This window comes from Lagopus leucura, unplaced genomic scaffold (genome assembly GCF_019238085.1).
Source record: "Lagopus leucura isolate 7727_CA_CO unplaced genomic scaffold, USGS_WTPT01 145-0_obj-0_obj, whole genome shotgun sequence".
NCBI lineage: Eukaryota > Metazoa > Chordata > Aves > Galliformes > Phasianidae > Lagopus > Lagopus leucura.
This window is the reverse complement of record NW_024966122.1, coordinates 8,343-22,297: the sequence shown is the minus strand read 5'-3', so window position 1 is coordinate 22,297 and position 13,955 is coordinate 8,343. Positions and strand designations below refer to the sequence as shown.

Here is a 13,955-nt window from a genome sequence, read left to right as displayed (position 1 = left end):
GGGGGGGGGGGAATGGGAGCCCGGTGCTGCGCTGGGGACAGACAGCACCTGGATGAGCACGGAGGCGACCATGAGCGCCTGTCTGGGGGGGGGCGCCACCAAACGGCCCTTTTTTGGTGTAAAGATTAAAAAAAAAACCAAAAACAAAACCCAAACAACCTACAGAAACCAAAGCAATGAGATCAGCGTGCGGCCGGCTGACAGGCGGGGATCCCTCAGCCGACACGAGGGGCTGCAAAGCAGAACCCCTCCCAACAGCGGCCCCTGGGCTGTAGTGTTGGAAAGCAAAGCACCCCGCTGTCTGCAAGGGAGACAAAAGAGCCCCGGCCCCCGGGGGGCACCGACCTCCCAGGAGGCGTTCAGTGGGTTTGGACCCAATGCTGCCAGTTGGGATCGGAGCAGAAGCTTTTGCGACGGCTACAAGATGCAGAGGCAGAGCTGGGTCGGGTCCCCCCCCTTCCCTGCTAACTGTGGTTGTCCTCCAGGCCTCCAATCTCAGCACCTGGGACCCAGCCCCAAAGCGTCGCCTCCTGCTGAGCACAGCTTTGGCCCCTGGAACGCAGCACCTCTGTGCCACCTCCTGACCCCATGGCCACCAGCCCTCAGCACTGCGATCTCCTGGGAGCCTGCAGGGAGGATCCAGCCCTGCTCTGAACGGCAAACAAAGCGGCAGACGCCTGGGGAACGCACCAAGAGCAGGGAGCACACGGCTCCTCCAGGGCCTGCTGCTAAGAATCCCACCTCACAAAGGCTGCGAGCGCCAGCTCTGCTCCTTCCTAAAAACCAGGACTCCTAGAAGCCACCTGCAGCGCCGAGATGCAATGAGCAAGGCTTGTTTGCTGCTAGCTAAAGAACGAGAGGCCGGCACTGAGCAGCGCAGCACCACAGCCTGAGCCCCATGGCTCTGCCCCATGGATGGCGGGGGCTCTGCTCAACAGAAGGGAGCTGCTGCCGTGTGAGAGGGGACAGCGCGTGTGCGTGCAATAATTACACAGATAATTAAAAAATAAGAGAAAGGGGGGGGAAAAATGAGCAGCGACAGTCAGGCACTTCCCCAGGCTCAGCAGCTGCCGCTCCAGGAGCTCCCAGCCTTTGCGGCCCATGAGCAAAACACAGCTCTGTGCTGCCAGCGAGGCGCAGAGCATCGAGAGCTTAAAAGTAAGATTGCAGTCTCCGTAACTCTTATGGTTGATAAGAGATTAAAAAGAAGACAGTAACTCAGAAGATGTAAAGGATGGAAAAGCGATGGCTTGGCTCTTTTTTTGGGTGCGTTTTGCCTTTTCTTGTGTGTGGTTTGGGATGGTGGGGTTTTTTTTTTGCACAACAGTGGGAGAGCAGCTGTTGTTCCCCAATGCTTCATCACAGTGAAGCATGGAGCGCGTCCTGGGGGAGGGAAGGGGAAGCAAGCAGGATGAGCAGCTCACAGCCAGGGCGCCCTGCAGCACAAGGCAAAGGGAGCAGCAGCACTGCGTTCCACAGCCCAGCGACTTCACGACCTCGGCTGGGAAGTGACTTTTTCTACAGACAGCATGGGAACGAAAAGGGGAAATAATTAAAAATAAAAATAGTGGCTAAGCAACAACAAAAAAAAAACAACAAACCAGACCGGACCAAAAAAGCTGGAGATGAGGCGGCCGCAGCTGCTTGGCAACGATTAAGAAGTGAGGAAGGTGCTGAAGGAATGAGGCGTATCCCCATCGACTGCGAGAGAAGCGGTCGGGTAGGAACAGAAATCAATGGGCTGCTCTGCGGGCAGAGACAGGAGGCTGCAGCTCACAGCCAGCACTGCACAGCTCAGACAAATTGGCAATCATGACAGCATCCAAAATTAAAACATTGTGTTGGTTGGTTGTTTTTTTTTTTTTGTTTTTTTTTTCTTGTCACGTTTAAAATCACTCTTTCTTTTCTTTTCTTTTTTTCTTTTTTTTTTCCTCTCTTTTTTTCTTTTTTGTGGGGTCTTTTCACCGCCGAGGGGTCAAACCAGGTTGTATTCCTTCAGGTTGAGCTGTAGGATGGTGTCCTTCACGGCCGCGAAGACGAAGCGGATGTTCTCCGTGTCCGTGGCACACGTGAAGTGGGAGTAGATGATTTTGTCACTGTCTGGATTCAAATCCACAAACATCTTGAGGATGAACTCGCGGGCTGCCTGCGCGTCCCTCTGCGGGCCTGCAGCAAACAAACAGCACTGAGTGGCTGGGTGCAGCAGCAGGGTGAGCCAGCAGAGCGCCGCGCTCCTCCTGCACCGCTAGAAAGAAGAAATCCCAAACACTCCTTGCGTACAAACGTTGGGAACCCATGGGTTTGGGTTTTTTTGCTCTGAAAGGAGCTGCTGTCCAGGGTTTGATGAGGCTGTGGATGCCCCAGACCTGCAGGCATTCAAGGCCAGGCTGGATGTGGCTCTGGGCAGCCTGGGCTGCTGACCTGCACACAGCAGGGGGTTGGAACTGATGGCAACCCAGGCCATTCTAGGATTCTATGATGATGCTAAGATCCCTATGGCACCCTATGGGTTCTCTGGGCAGCCTGGGCTGCTGGTTGGTGACCCTGCACACAGCAGGGGGTTGGAACTGATGAGCCTTGTGCTCCTTTGCAACCCAGGCCATGCTGTGACTCTGACAGGCAGCAATGTGTTATTTCAGACTAAGCTCTGGAATAAACAGTCTATGACTGTTTGCATGGGTAGACAGTGACAGGAGAAAGGGGGATGGCTTTAAACTGAGACAGGGCAGGTTTAGGTTGGATATTAAGAGGAAGTTTTTCACCCAGAGGGTGGTGAGGCACTGGCACAGGTTGCCCAAGGAGGCTGTGGATGCCCCAGCCCTGCAGGCATTCGAGGCCAGGCTGGATGTGGCTCTGGGCAGCCTGGGCTGCTGGTTGGTGACCTGCACACAGCAGGGGTTGGCACTGATGAGCGTTGTGCTGCTTTGCAGCCCAGGCCGTTCTCTAACCCCACCTGTGCTGTGCTTGCTGGACAACAGCTGCCTGCAGTCACACACACCCATCCAGCATTGAGCTGCACCTTTCTTTTTAATGTACAAATTAATCTCACACCCTCAAGGCTGTGTGTTATTAAACAAAGATCATCTTCAGCCAACTCCATCCTCACGGCCCCGTTGACTCAAAGAAGCCCAGAACTGCAACTCCTGCCTTTATTTACTGGGTGGTGCCGTCAGCTCCAAAGGAAAAGTCACCTCCTCTGAGTCACCGTGCTGATATTCCTGTCTCAGGATTGCTGTTCTCCCGTTCCCTGCAGCACAGAGCAGCTCTGGGAGGTGGTCTATGGGCTCCCTCCCACCCACGGCCACGCAGTGCTCCTGCAGCAGCCCTCAGGCAGATGAAAGGGGAAAGCACGTGGTGCTCCCTGCCTGTTCTGTGGGCTGCAGCTGCTGTGCTCTGTCAGAAAGCCGTGCTGTTTGACCCGTGCAATCACAGATGTTCACAGATGCGAGCCCTGACGTTCACTGCTGATTTCAGAGCGCTCTCAGACAGCAGGGGGCACGAGACTCCCAGAGTGGGAGGACAAACCGTAAGGAGAGATTTCATTTGTCATTTCAAAGCAGCAAAGTGGTTGGTTTGCCAAACTGCAGCTCTTCCTTCCGTGCACTTGCTGAAGATGCATAACAACAGGCAGCACATGACAGCACAGAGAGGAGCTGCTGCCTGATCTCATTCCCCACCGCATTTCATTGCTTGCAGCCCTGGGCTGCTGTGTTACCACACAGCTCTGAATGCACTCAGCTGCAGGGCTGGAAGGGCAGCGTGATTCTGGCTGAGGGATTCTGCTTCAGATGAGACTTCCTCTGTTCCATGCAGGTGTCACCATTCCACAACCCAGGTGGGGCTCAACAAGAACTGAACGCTACCTGAGCTCATTCAGCATCAGTGTGAGCAGCTCAGCTGTCTGACCAGTCAGGCTCTCAAAGCCAAGCCTGAAATTTCCTCTTGCTTAGAGCATTAAAACACCCAGCACACCGCTGCATTGCCACACATGGAAAAAACAGATCATGTGCACAGGAACCCGGGTAAGAAAGTCAGACTCCACGCATTTTAAAGCCTGGGAGAAATCTTTTCTCTCTCATCCTGCAGGAAAGGTTCATTATTTGCTCAAATTCCTATTAGCCAAGTAAGATCAGGGCATTTTCACGGCAGTTTCTCATTGCAGGAGGTTTTCCCTTTGAAATTAAAGAGTTGTTCCTTCAATCTCTAAGAGAATCCAACCAAACCATCCCCTCCCCTCCTCCCAAACACAGAGCGTTTCCCCATAGAAACCACTCACCATCAAACTCTGGGAAATAGTCAACGAGATGGGAATAGAGGATCTTGTCTTCCAACAGATCCTTCTTGTTCAGGAAGAGGATAACTGATGAGTTTTGGAACCAGGGATAAGTGATGATGGTTCGGAAGAGGGCTTTACTCTCTTCCATCCGGTTCTGAAACAAGAAAGCAGTTCATCAAGGTGAGGTTCAAGGCGCCCTTCTGCTGCCTGCACACAGAACCCTTCGGTCCCAGCTAAGTGCTGGCTCACTTGGAGCAGCTAAACAGGAAGAAAATGCAAAGTCTGATGAACTCCAGCCTCATTTGATCAACACCATGAATATCAGAGACTGTTGTAAGTCACTTCACACCTTGCAGCCACGTGAGGGCTGCTGTGTGAGTTGCTGCACGTCTTCACCTCTGTGAGATGAAACCATGCCCACTTTCACCTCCTGGCACTATTTCTGAGCTATGAGCAGGTGTCAAAATGGAGGACTGCCAATTCAGAGCCCAGCAGCCACAGCAACAAAGGGATTCGAGCGAGGAAAAGAGGGAAGCAGGAACAGGGAATTCTCAGAGCATCCCCTCAAGTTGCACGGCGCCTTCTGAGGCACACAGAGCTCAGCAGCTTCAGGGCAGCTCCCCATCAGCTGAGAACCACAGGCAGTGAGGCCACACGGTGCATCCCCTGCTCTCAGTGACACCGCGAGGCTCTGAGGCTCACGTTCTGCTCACAGTAGGAAGAGCTGAAGGCCAGCTATTCTTCCTGGCACAGCGCTTTGTTACCAGCCTCCCAGCAGGCAAACAGACATCCTTCCTTCCCCAGCACCCCCTGCCAGGCTCCTCCCTTTGGCTCACCTCATTATCAGACTCCACCAGAACTTGGTCGTATTCACTAAGTGCTACTAAAAACATGATGGAAGTCACATTTTCAAAGCAATGGATCCACTTCCTCCGTTCTGATCTCTGACCTCCAACATCCACCATTCTGTGGAAGAGAAGAACACAGGAACAGCTGCACTTCTCCACCTGAAGGCAGAGGACAAATGCAAAGAGCACAAATGCCACTCTAATGCCACTCTACCATATGGATAAGGCAGCATGGGGACAACACCACGTTGGTGTTGTATTTGCTAACAAAGCCATCAGGTTCACCAAATTCCCCATTTCAGACATACACGAAGCACAAGAGATGGCCACGAGAGTGCAGCATCACAGTCAGAACCCAAACATCACCCCTGCCCTTTTAGTGGCACTTTGGTTTGTTAAGCAGCCGTCCTTCAGAACTCTGCTCTGCCCAACCAAAGCCTATTTTCTGTTTCCTGTCAAAGCACCTCTTGCCTCTGAACTCCTCACACAGCATGCTTTGGAAACAAAACCTCCTTGGAGCACGCTCTGCAGCAGTGACACAGCCTGGCTCCTCAGCTCTGAGCCCCACCTGTGCAGCCATGCTGCAGTTATTTGGTGAGACCTGAAGCTCAGCACAACGGCTCCAATCCCCACAGCTCTGCTAAAAACCCACGGCCATCCCATGGGGGACCAAACCAGAGAGAGTAATTTTGGTACATCTGTAATTGAAGGGATTCAGAGATGGGATGCAGGCTTCTTTAATTCCTCTTTTGTAATGGCAGCGCTGTGCTGGAGATGGGAAGCGGCAGCAGAGAAGCAGAGAGGAAAATTGCTTTTGCATGTCACTGTGCCCTCATATGCCATGCTCATTTCCTGGCTTAACCACATATTGCTGCTGCAGCAGAGGCAGCAAGCTTTGAGGGCACAGAAAACCATCTCTGAGGGCACCACAGCCAGAAGGAAGGCTCTTTTCAAAGGAGGAGCAAACAGCCAAAGCTGCTCGAGCAACCTCAAAGGTAAACCCATCTCAAGTGCCACCCACAGCACAGCCCCACTCCACTGGCTGGGGCCAACAGCAGCTCAGCACAGCCCTACCAGCTTCCAATTCAGCAGGTCCTGCTTGCTGACGGTCCAAGCTTCCTCTTGGAGCTTTCCTTTAAGATAAAACACGCCACCATCCCCTGCCAGCACATCCCTCACAACATCACAGCACAAACAGGCACCCGTTTCAGCCCCACCGCTGGCCTCGAAAAGCAACACAGAACCCAAAAGTGAATCCCTCTCCTCTCAGTTCAGCTGTAACACGAACACACCCTCAGTACCTGAAGATGATATTCTCTAGGTCAAAGGGGTACTCTATGATCCCAGTCGTAGGAACTCGAACCCGTAGCACATCTTGCTGAGTTGGTAGATATCCTGGGGTGGCGATACGATCCACGTCGCTCAGATAGCTGCAGCAAACACGAAAACAAGCAGCACTGCCTCAGCTCGCAGCAGAAACATACAGCTTTAAACACTGCCACTGCCCCCCAGCCCAGAGTCAGTTACTGGAGGGATCCGAAACGCGACGTGGAGGACACCCCAATGTGTCTTTGGGAAGCAGGAATTTGGGAGCCATCCCCCTTGGAGGGTGGAAGAGGCATTAAGGGTGGATCTGTCAGCTCTGTGTGGAAGGCAGCTTTGCTACAGAGAGGCTTTAATACAGGGGATGCCTCTGTTTCAGCATCGGGATTCACCCGAGGTTTTCTGTCATGGTCTGTGTTAACAGCCAGAGGTGGAGCAGTGCTCACTTCTCTGCACTCAGATTTTGTTGGTCTTTAAGTTAAATATCTGCGCACAACAACAAGGCCAGAGGGCCAATGGGAAGAGAAGATCAGCCATATTTCGCTGCTCAAGAGCCACAGACACCAAGCAGAGATTCCACCCTCACCTGTACCTACAAGCAGATGTGAGAGCACCTCCATCAGCCACCAGAACACCTCAAAGCCACGCGAGAAGGAAGAAAAGAATGTGGGAAGGAACCTCCAGCTCTGAACCTGTCCCCAAAGAAACAGAGCCTCCCCTCCTCCTGCAAAGCTCCAGGCCTCTCTGTGGCCAGGTTAACACTTACAGCTACCCAGTGTTCCTCCATCTGAACTTTGCCCAAGGACACTTTGGGCTGACAGAGGCAACCTGTTGGCTTACAGGTTTTACCCCAACACATGTAGCTTGTCTAAAGCTCTACCAAGACTCACCTACCCCAATGAAAACAATATGTATTAGATATGTAATGGAATCCACTGCAGCATTCTTAACCTCTGAAACAAACTCTGCAACTCAAAAAGTAAGAAACTAGGCAGCTCCTGTTTGTTAGAGCATCGCCACCGCGTGCTGCTGAGCACAACTTACTATTTAGCTGAATCAGAAAGTTGGTATTCTCTTCTTCTGTCATAACACTCCTGTATTCCAGGGTCGTTCCACAAGGTTTTAATTGCACTTACGTAGGGCTGCTCAAACGTCATGACCTTTTCTACATCCACCTCCCGGATCAGGACTGCGTTGGCCTGAAGATGGAAGAGCAAAAAAAGAAATCCCAGCAAAGTAACTCCCGGGTGAAATGGACCTCTTCCTTCCGACTTCGAGGATCCAAATGCTGCAGTTCAATGCAAAGAGCAGCAAACAGTGATAAATCACACAGCTGAGACACCACGGCTCCATTTTGCCCAGTTACACTGAGAAATGAAAGTTCTGCATGCTCGTTTCACAGCAGCTCCCAAGGCCCACTGTGAAGGAGCCCAAACGCCCAACTGCAGTGGAGGTGAAGCTGCAGAACCTCTCTGAAGGCACAAAGGACATCCAGCCCCCACCACCAGCTCACCACCACCAGCTCTGTGCTGCTGTGTGACAGAACACATTGAACATGGCCCTACTTTGGGATATTACACCGTGCGTTCGATGCTAGGAAGCCTAATTCCTCAGTGCACCCTCAACAGGGCCCCCCCTCCCCTAAATAACTGCAATGTTCGATCAGGTTTGAGTGGAAGAAATTATCTCCAGAGGCAAGAGAGGCAAAGGTAAAGCACAGAGCTGTGATTCAAACAGAGGGTGAGAGCACAACCCCTCGAGAAAGGCAGCACCTTTGGTCAGTGCTTATCACACAGGCTGACAGCTTGCAGGGGCAGTGATCAAAGCCTTCAGGTGTGACAACAAGCCAGCCAAAGGAAAGAAAGCACAGGCAACAACACTCAGTGCTTTAAATAAGCACGCAGAGCCTCTTTTGTATCGAGTTCCAATTCCTTGCTCCCCCATTTGCCACACAGAGAAGCGTGCCAATGACCCTGAGCAAGGTAAGGATTCCTTCCTCCAGTGGGAAGTTGCTGCAGCCCTCAACCAAAGGCAGCAAATGGAGTCAGAGGTCAACAGAACGCCATAAACAGCTGTTCTTAAGCACATAAAAAGAAAAGAAATAACACAGGGAAGAGTTCAGGGAGGTTGGGATCACAATGCAGAAGGGCCCAAGCAAACAGAAACCTGGGAGCCAAACGCCACTTTCCCCACTCTGGGATTTGCATTCAGGGCCTGCATCCTGCCTCCCCAGCACCTCTTGCAACCTCTTGCAGCCTTTGGATAAGACAGAGTTAAAACCAGAGCCTGACAGGGAGAACAAAGTCAGATGTTGCTTCCCCACTGCCTTAAAACATGCAGAAACTCTGAGAAACTTACCTTGTTCTGCTCATATTTGTACAGAATCTTCAGGGTTTCCATGGCCCTGATCATGGACTGCATGGCAGTGAAGATGTTTTGATATACCAGCTTGGTAAAACCTTTTTTGTCCTCTTCAGAGTAGCCTGAGCCATGAATGATACGCATTTGCTTAATGAACGTGCTTTTGCCACTCTCCCCAGTGCCTGCAGGATGCAAGAGAGAGCATTAGTGGCCACGGCAAGCAAGGCTTGGGACAGAGAACAGCACGCTTGCATCCCACCACACCTCCAACCCTTGCTGCTGTACCCAAGTGCTCACCGTCCATCCCAGCGCCACCCCGCAGCCCCAGCCCGGCAGCACAGGGTGGACATCTTGTCCTCTGCTGCAGCCTTCTGAAACAAGGCTGCTCCTTCTCCCAAATCTCACGTTACAGCCACTCCCCCAGGCGCTGCGTCAAAGGGCGCCGTCACACCTGAGCTGCTCCCAGCTACACCACGAGATGCTCCAACCGCCTCCAACCGCGGCCGTGCGGCACGGAGGGCTGCTTCCCTTCCAGCCCACGCACCGTCGGTGGGGAAGAGTGGGAAGCAGCAGGAAAATCAGCCCTCAGGGACTGCAGAGCTCGAGGAATGGCTCATCTGTCTGCCACCACGATGCGGTCAGAGCATCTGCCTGGAAACTGCGAGCAGCACGAGATGAAGTGGTGTCTGCTCCTCGAGACTGAAATGGAGAATCCTCACTGCTGAGGTGCAATATTCTGCATTCCGGGGCTGCATTCTGGGACGGCACTCTGCAATTGCATTCTGCACTCTGGGATTGCATTCTGCCCTCAGGACTCTGCATTCTGGGGCTGCACCCTGGGATTGCGTTGCAGGGTCGCTTTCTGCGCTCTGGGGCTGCATTCTGAACTCCGGGCTTTGCACTGTGGGGTTGCATCCTGCCCTCCAGGATTTGCACTCTGGGGCTGCAAACTGCACTCTGCAACTGCATGCTGCACTTTGGGACTGCATTCTGCACTCCAGCACTGTACTCTGGGCTTTGAATTCTGCACTCTGCGATTGCACTTTGCTAATTGCATTCTACACTCCAGGTTTGCATTCAGGGCTTTGCATTCTGGACTTTGGGCTTGCATTTTGCCCTCCAGGATTTGCATTGTGGGGCTGCAAACTGCACTCTGCAATTGCATTCTGCACTGTGGGACTGCATTCTGCACTCAGGATTGTACTCTGGGCTCTGCATCCTGCACTCTGGGTCTGCCCTCTGCAATTGCATTCTGGGGCTGCAAACTGCCCTTCTTCGACTGCATTCTGCACTCCAGGATTGTACTCTGGGTTTTGCAATCTGTGCTCTGAGATTGCAATTCTGGGGCTGTGCTCTGGGATTGCGCTCTAGGGTTGCATTCTGCACTCTGGAATTTGCATTCAGGGCCTGCATCCTGCCTCCCCAGCACCCAAGAAACCTCTTGCAGCCTTTCGATAAGACAGAGTTAAAACCAGAGCCTGACAGGGAGAACAAAGTCAGATGTTGCTCACAGCAGCGCTCTGCCCAGCTCCCCAGCAGCCTGCTGGTTCCTTATTGCACACATTTTAGTGCCAGGTCCTAAGAGCAGACGGGAGGGCAGCACAGCAGCAGTGGCTGCAGGCCCTGGTTGCACACCTCCTGCAGCCTCAGGGCAGCTCCAAGCGCTCCCATGTTTGTGTCCCCACTGGCGAAGTCAGGAAAGCCAACAGCTTACATAAGAAGACATTGGGAAGTTGAAAGGAAAAAAACGTCAGCAGGTGAAGCGCTGTGAGTCCTGATGCAAGCTTGTTTTGCTCACTGGGTGTTATGGGAAGTGCCCAGTGAGTTCCACCCCACACAGACACCGTGTGCTCGGGGGAAGGGACACACAGGTAACAAACACCTGGCTGTGCTGCACGGACTGCATCCCACAGCCTGAGCACAAAGCCAAAGGCACGGAGCAGCGGCGTGCAGCACCAACATCCGCCTTCCAAAAGCAGCCATCCCATGCAGGATGCCCAATCCAAAGAGACAGCTTCTTTCACTGCCCCCCCCCCAATTAACAGCCACCTCATTAAGCAAGCCACCCTTTGGATCTCCAGCTGCAAATGCACACAGATGCCAGCACAGGCCTCCTCTCACCCCAGCCCAAGCAGAGCTGGCTGCACCAAAGCACATTTCACCCACTGCAGCCACGGATCACCAACACATCCCCAATTACTCACTCTCCCAGCACCAGGCTAAGAAGGCAAACAAATAAATAAGCCCAAATAAAAAGCAGCCAGCTTATAAATAGAAGCGGAGTGTTTAAAATAAACAGGCGAACTCTCCCCCATCTCCACCAACAGACCGAGTTGTGTGTTGGTTTTTTGTTAGAAATTAACATCACAAACACCGTGCAGCAGCGGCGGCTCCATCTCAAACAGAAAGCAAACAGAGGAGAAGGGGGGGAGGAACTGGAAACCGAAATATTCTGTGGTTAGGTGTGCTGTGGTGAGAAAGACTTCCTCGCCTCTCACCGCAGCGACCAGAAGGGAGGAAAGGAAAAGCATTCTGATAGTGAAAACATGAAGCAAACCTCAGCGCTGTTCACCTGCTGCAGAGCCGGGCTGCCGGCACGCAGAGCCTTCCTGCTGCTCCATCACTGCCTGCCTTAATGTTATTACGTGGGGTTTTTTGTTGGTTTTGGGTTTTTTTTTTTTGGGGGGGGGGGGGGGGGGGGCGGGTTGGTTTTGGTTTTTAAAGCTGCCTCCTGCTTTTGTGTGGGCCATCAATAACGCAGAGCATCACAGAAAAACGTCACCAGCTCCCAGCAGCGCCGCCTCCTGCATGGCATGAGGGCAGAAAAACCCTTCTGGGATGGCAGTGCACAAAGCAAGGAGCTGAACTCAACGCGCCTCCTGCCAACACGTGGGAGCAGCACGGCTCCCCATCCATCACCAGTGCCCCCCAGGGACCCCCCAGGTAAATCCAACCAGCGTTACCCCAATGCTCAATGCTGAGCGATGCCAGGGCAATTTTTGTACGGTGTTTTCTCCCCCCATCGCCACCCCAGTAATAAAACGAAAAGGCCAACGATGAGCAACGTGCAACATGTTGAAATAAAAGCCTCTCGTTGCTGGGTTAAGCACTGAACAGCAGTGTGGTTCCTTGCTGCGATAGGATCCAACAGCTGCCATTGAGAAGAAAAACCATCACTGCTTCTTCAACTCCTCCCATATCCAAAGCCTTCTCAAATGGTGTGGGAAAAGCCCTCTCAATGATACCAGCGCATGGAAGACCTCCAACCTCACCCCAAGACAGCAGAAATCCACATGAGCAGATCTCCTTAATGGAGACAGAGCGCAACAGCGTGAGGTGGTGATGTGCAGAGCTGCACCCCTGAAAGCAAACCCCACAAAGCTTCACCCCCCCAACCACGCTGTAAACCCTGTTGTAACTGGGGGAGCAACACCCCCCTGTCACCTTGGGGAGGTTTTGGTTGGTTGGTTTGTTTGCAAGCGTTGCTTCAGGAAAAGAAAAAAGATACGTATATATATAAAGGTTTCTTGAGCATCTTCCATTTCTTTTCTGAAGTGTGATCTTTAGATCCAGTGGGATCATCTTAACCCAGATCAGCCTATAGCTCCAACCTATTTTGAAACAACTGCTTTAAGGAAGCGTGGCAGCGCCAGGCCGTCCTCCGCCATAAGAACTGACCCCGAGCCTCCAGAACGCCCAGCTCAGCACCCAAAGCAACGCCCGCCCTGCAGCACCCTCTGTGCACCAACACACCCTGAGGACGGGCCCTCGCCGAGCCAACACCAAGCTTTGTGTTTGCTTTGCCACAGCGATGCACCTCAGCCTCCACCTGCACCTCGCCGCAGACCCGGAGCGAACATCAACCCTCAGATTCACTTTCCTGTTTCCCACCCCTGTTGGAAGCAGGGCAGCGTTCCAGCAGCAGAACAGACACAGACACACACGTGGGGATGGTGCCCCTATAGAACCACCACCAGCACCTCCTCTGGGGCTCCAGCATCGCTCTCTGCCCCGGAGGAATGGCTGAGAGCCGATCGGATGCTCCTGCAGTCGCTCACCTACAGACCTCACCCTCAGCACACGGCCATTTCCTCCTTGCACTCTGCTCTGTGAACCCATGGGTTTGCTGCCAGCCCCCACAGGGCACCTGCCCTCCCTCTAGGCAGCCCCCCGTGGCCTTGCATTCCCCCACAGCCCATCATTCACATGCATGCAGTGGCAGCCCTATCCCCCCATTCCCTATCCCCTGCCCCTCACTCCTTATCCCCTATTCCTTATTCCCTGCCCCCCACCCCCCATTCCTTATCCCACACTCCCTATCCCCCATCCCTTATTCACAGAATTGCAAAGGTTGGAAGAGACCTCAAGAGATCGTTGAGCCCAACCCCCTGCTACAGCAGGTGCCCCACAATAGGCTGCACACTGGCCATCCAGATGGGACTTGAACATCCCCACAGGAGACTATTCCCTATCTCCTATCCCCTATTCCTTATCCTCTATCCCCTGTTCCTTATCTCCTACTCCCTGTTCCCCATTCCCTATTTCTTATCCCTATCCTTTATCTCCTATCCCCTCACTCCCTGCCACCCATCCCTATTCCTTATCCCTTATCCCCTATTTCCCATTTCCTATCCCCCATTCACTATCCCTTAACCCCTATCCCATTCCCCACTCCCCATCCCCTGTTCCCTATCCCTGTCTCCTATCCCTTATTCTCTATTCCCTCTATCCTTCACTCTCTATCCCCTATTCCCTATCCCCTATTCCTTAACCCCTATCTCCCATTCCTTATCCCCTATCACCATTCTCCATCTCATCCCCACTCCTTATCCCCCATTCCCATTCCCCATCCCCTATTCCTTAACCCCCACCTTCATTCCAATTCCTCATCTCCATTCTCTAACCCCACTCATTATCCCCTATGCCCCATCCCCTTAACCCCTATCCCCTGTTCCCCACTCCCTATCCCCTATTCCCCATCCCCTATTCCTTATCCCCTATTACCATTCTCAATCCCCATTTCCCTTTCTCTATCCCTTATCCCATTCCCCATCCCGTTTCATATCCCCTATTCCCTATCCCCCATCCTGTTCCACATCCCCCATTCCCCATCCCCACTCCTTATCCGCTATCCCCATTCCTTACCC

At 52.9% G+C, this 13,955-nt stretch overlaps 1 protein-coding gene across 1 annotated transcript in view; it reads right to left on the bottom strand.

Moving 5' to 3' along the window:
• Positions 1–6: 6 nt before the first annotated feature.
• The window catches only part of GNA11 (G protein subunit alpha 11), a 14,799-nt gene continuing 850 nt past the window's right edge, over positions 7–13,955 (bottom strand). Inside the window, exons 2-7 of the mRNA XM_042892956.1 lie at positions 8,806–8,990; positions 7,492–7,646; positions 6,426–6,554; positions 5,113–5,242; positions 4,277–4,430; positions 7–2,166 (exon numbers count right to left, since the gene is read on the bottom strand). Of these exons, the coding sequence (XP_042748890.1) occupies positions 1,976–2,166; positions 4,277–4,430; positions 5,113–5,242; positions 6,426–6,554; positions 7,492–7,646; positions 8,806–8,990 (944 nt within the window). The 3' untranslated portion in view covers positions 7–1,975. The remainder of the gene's footprint in view (positions 2,167–4,276; positions 4,431–5,112; positions 5,243–6,425; positions 6,555–7,491; positions 7,647–8,805; positions 8,991–13,955) is intronic.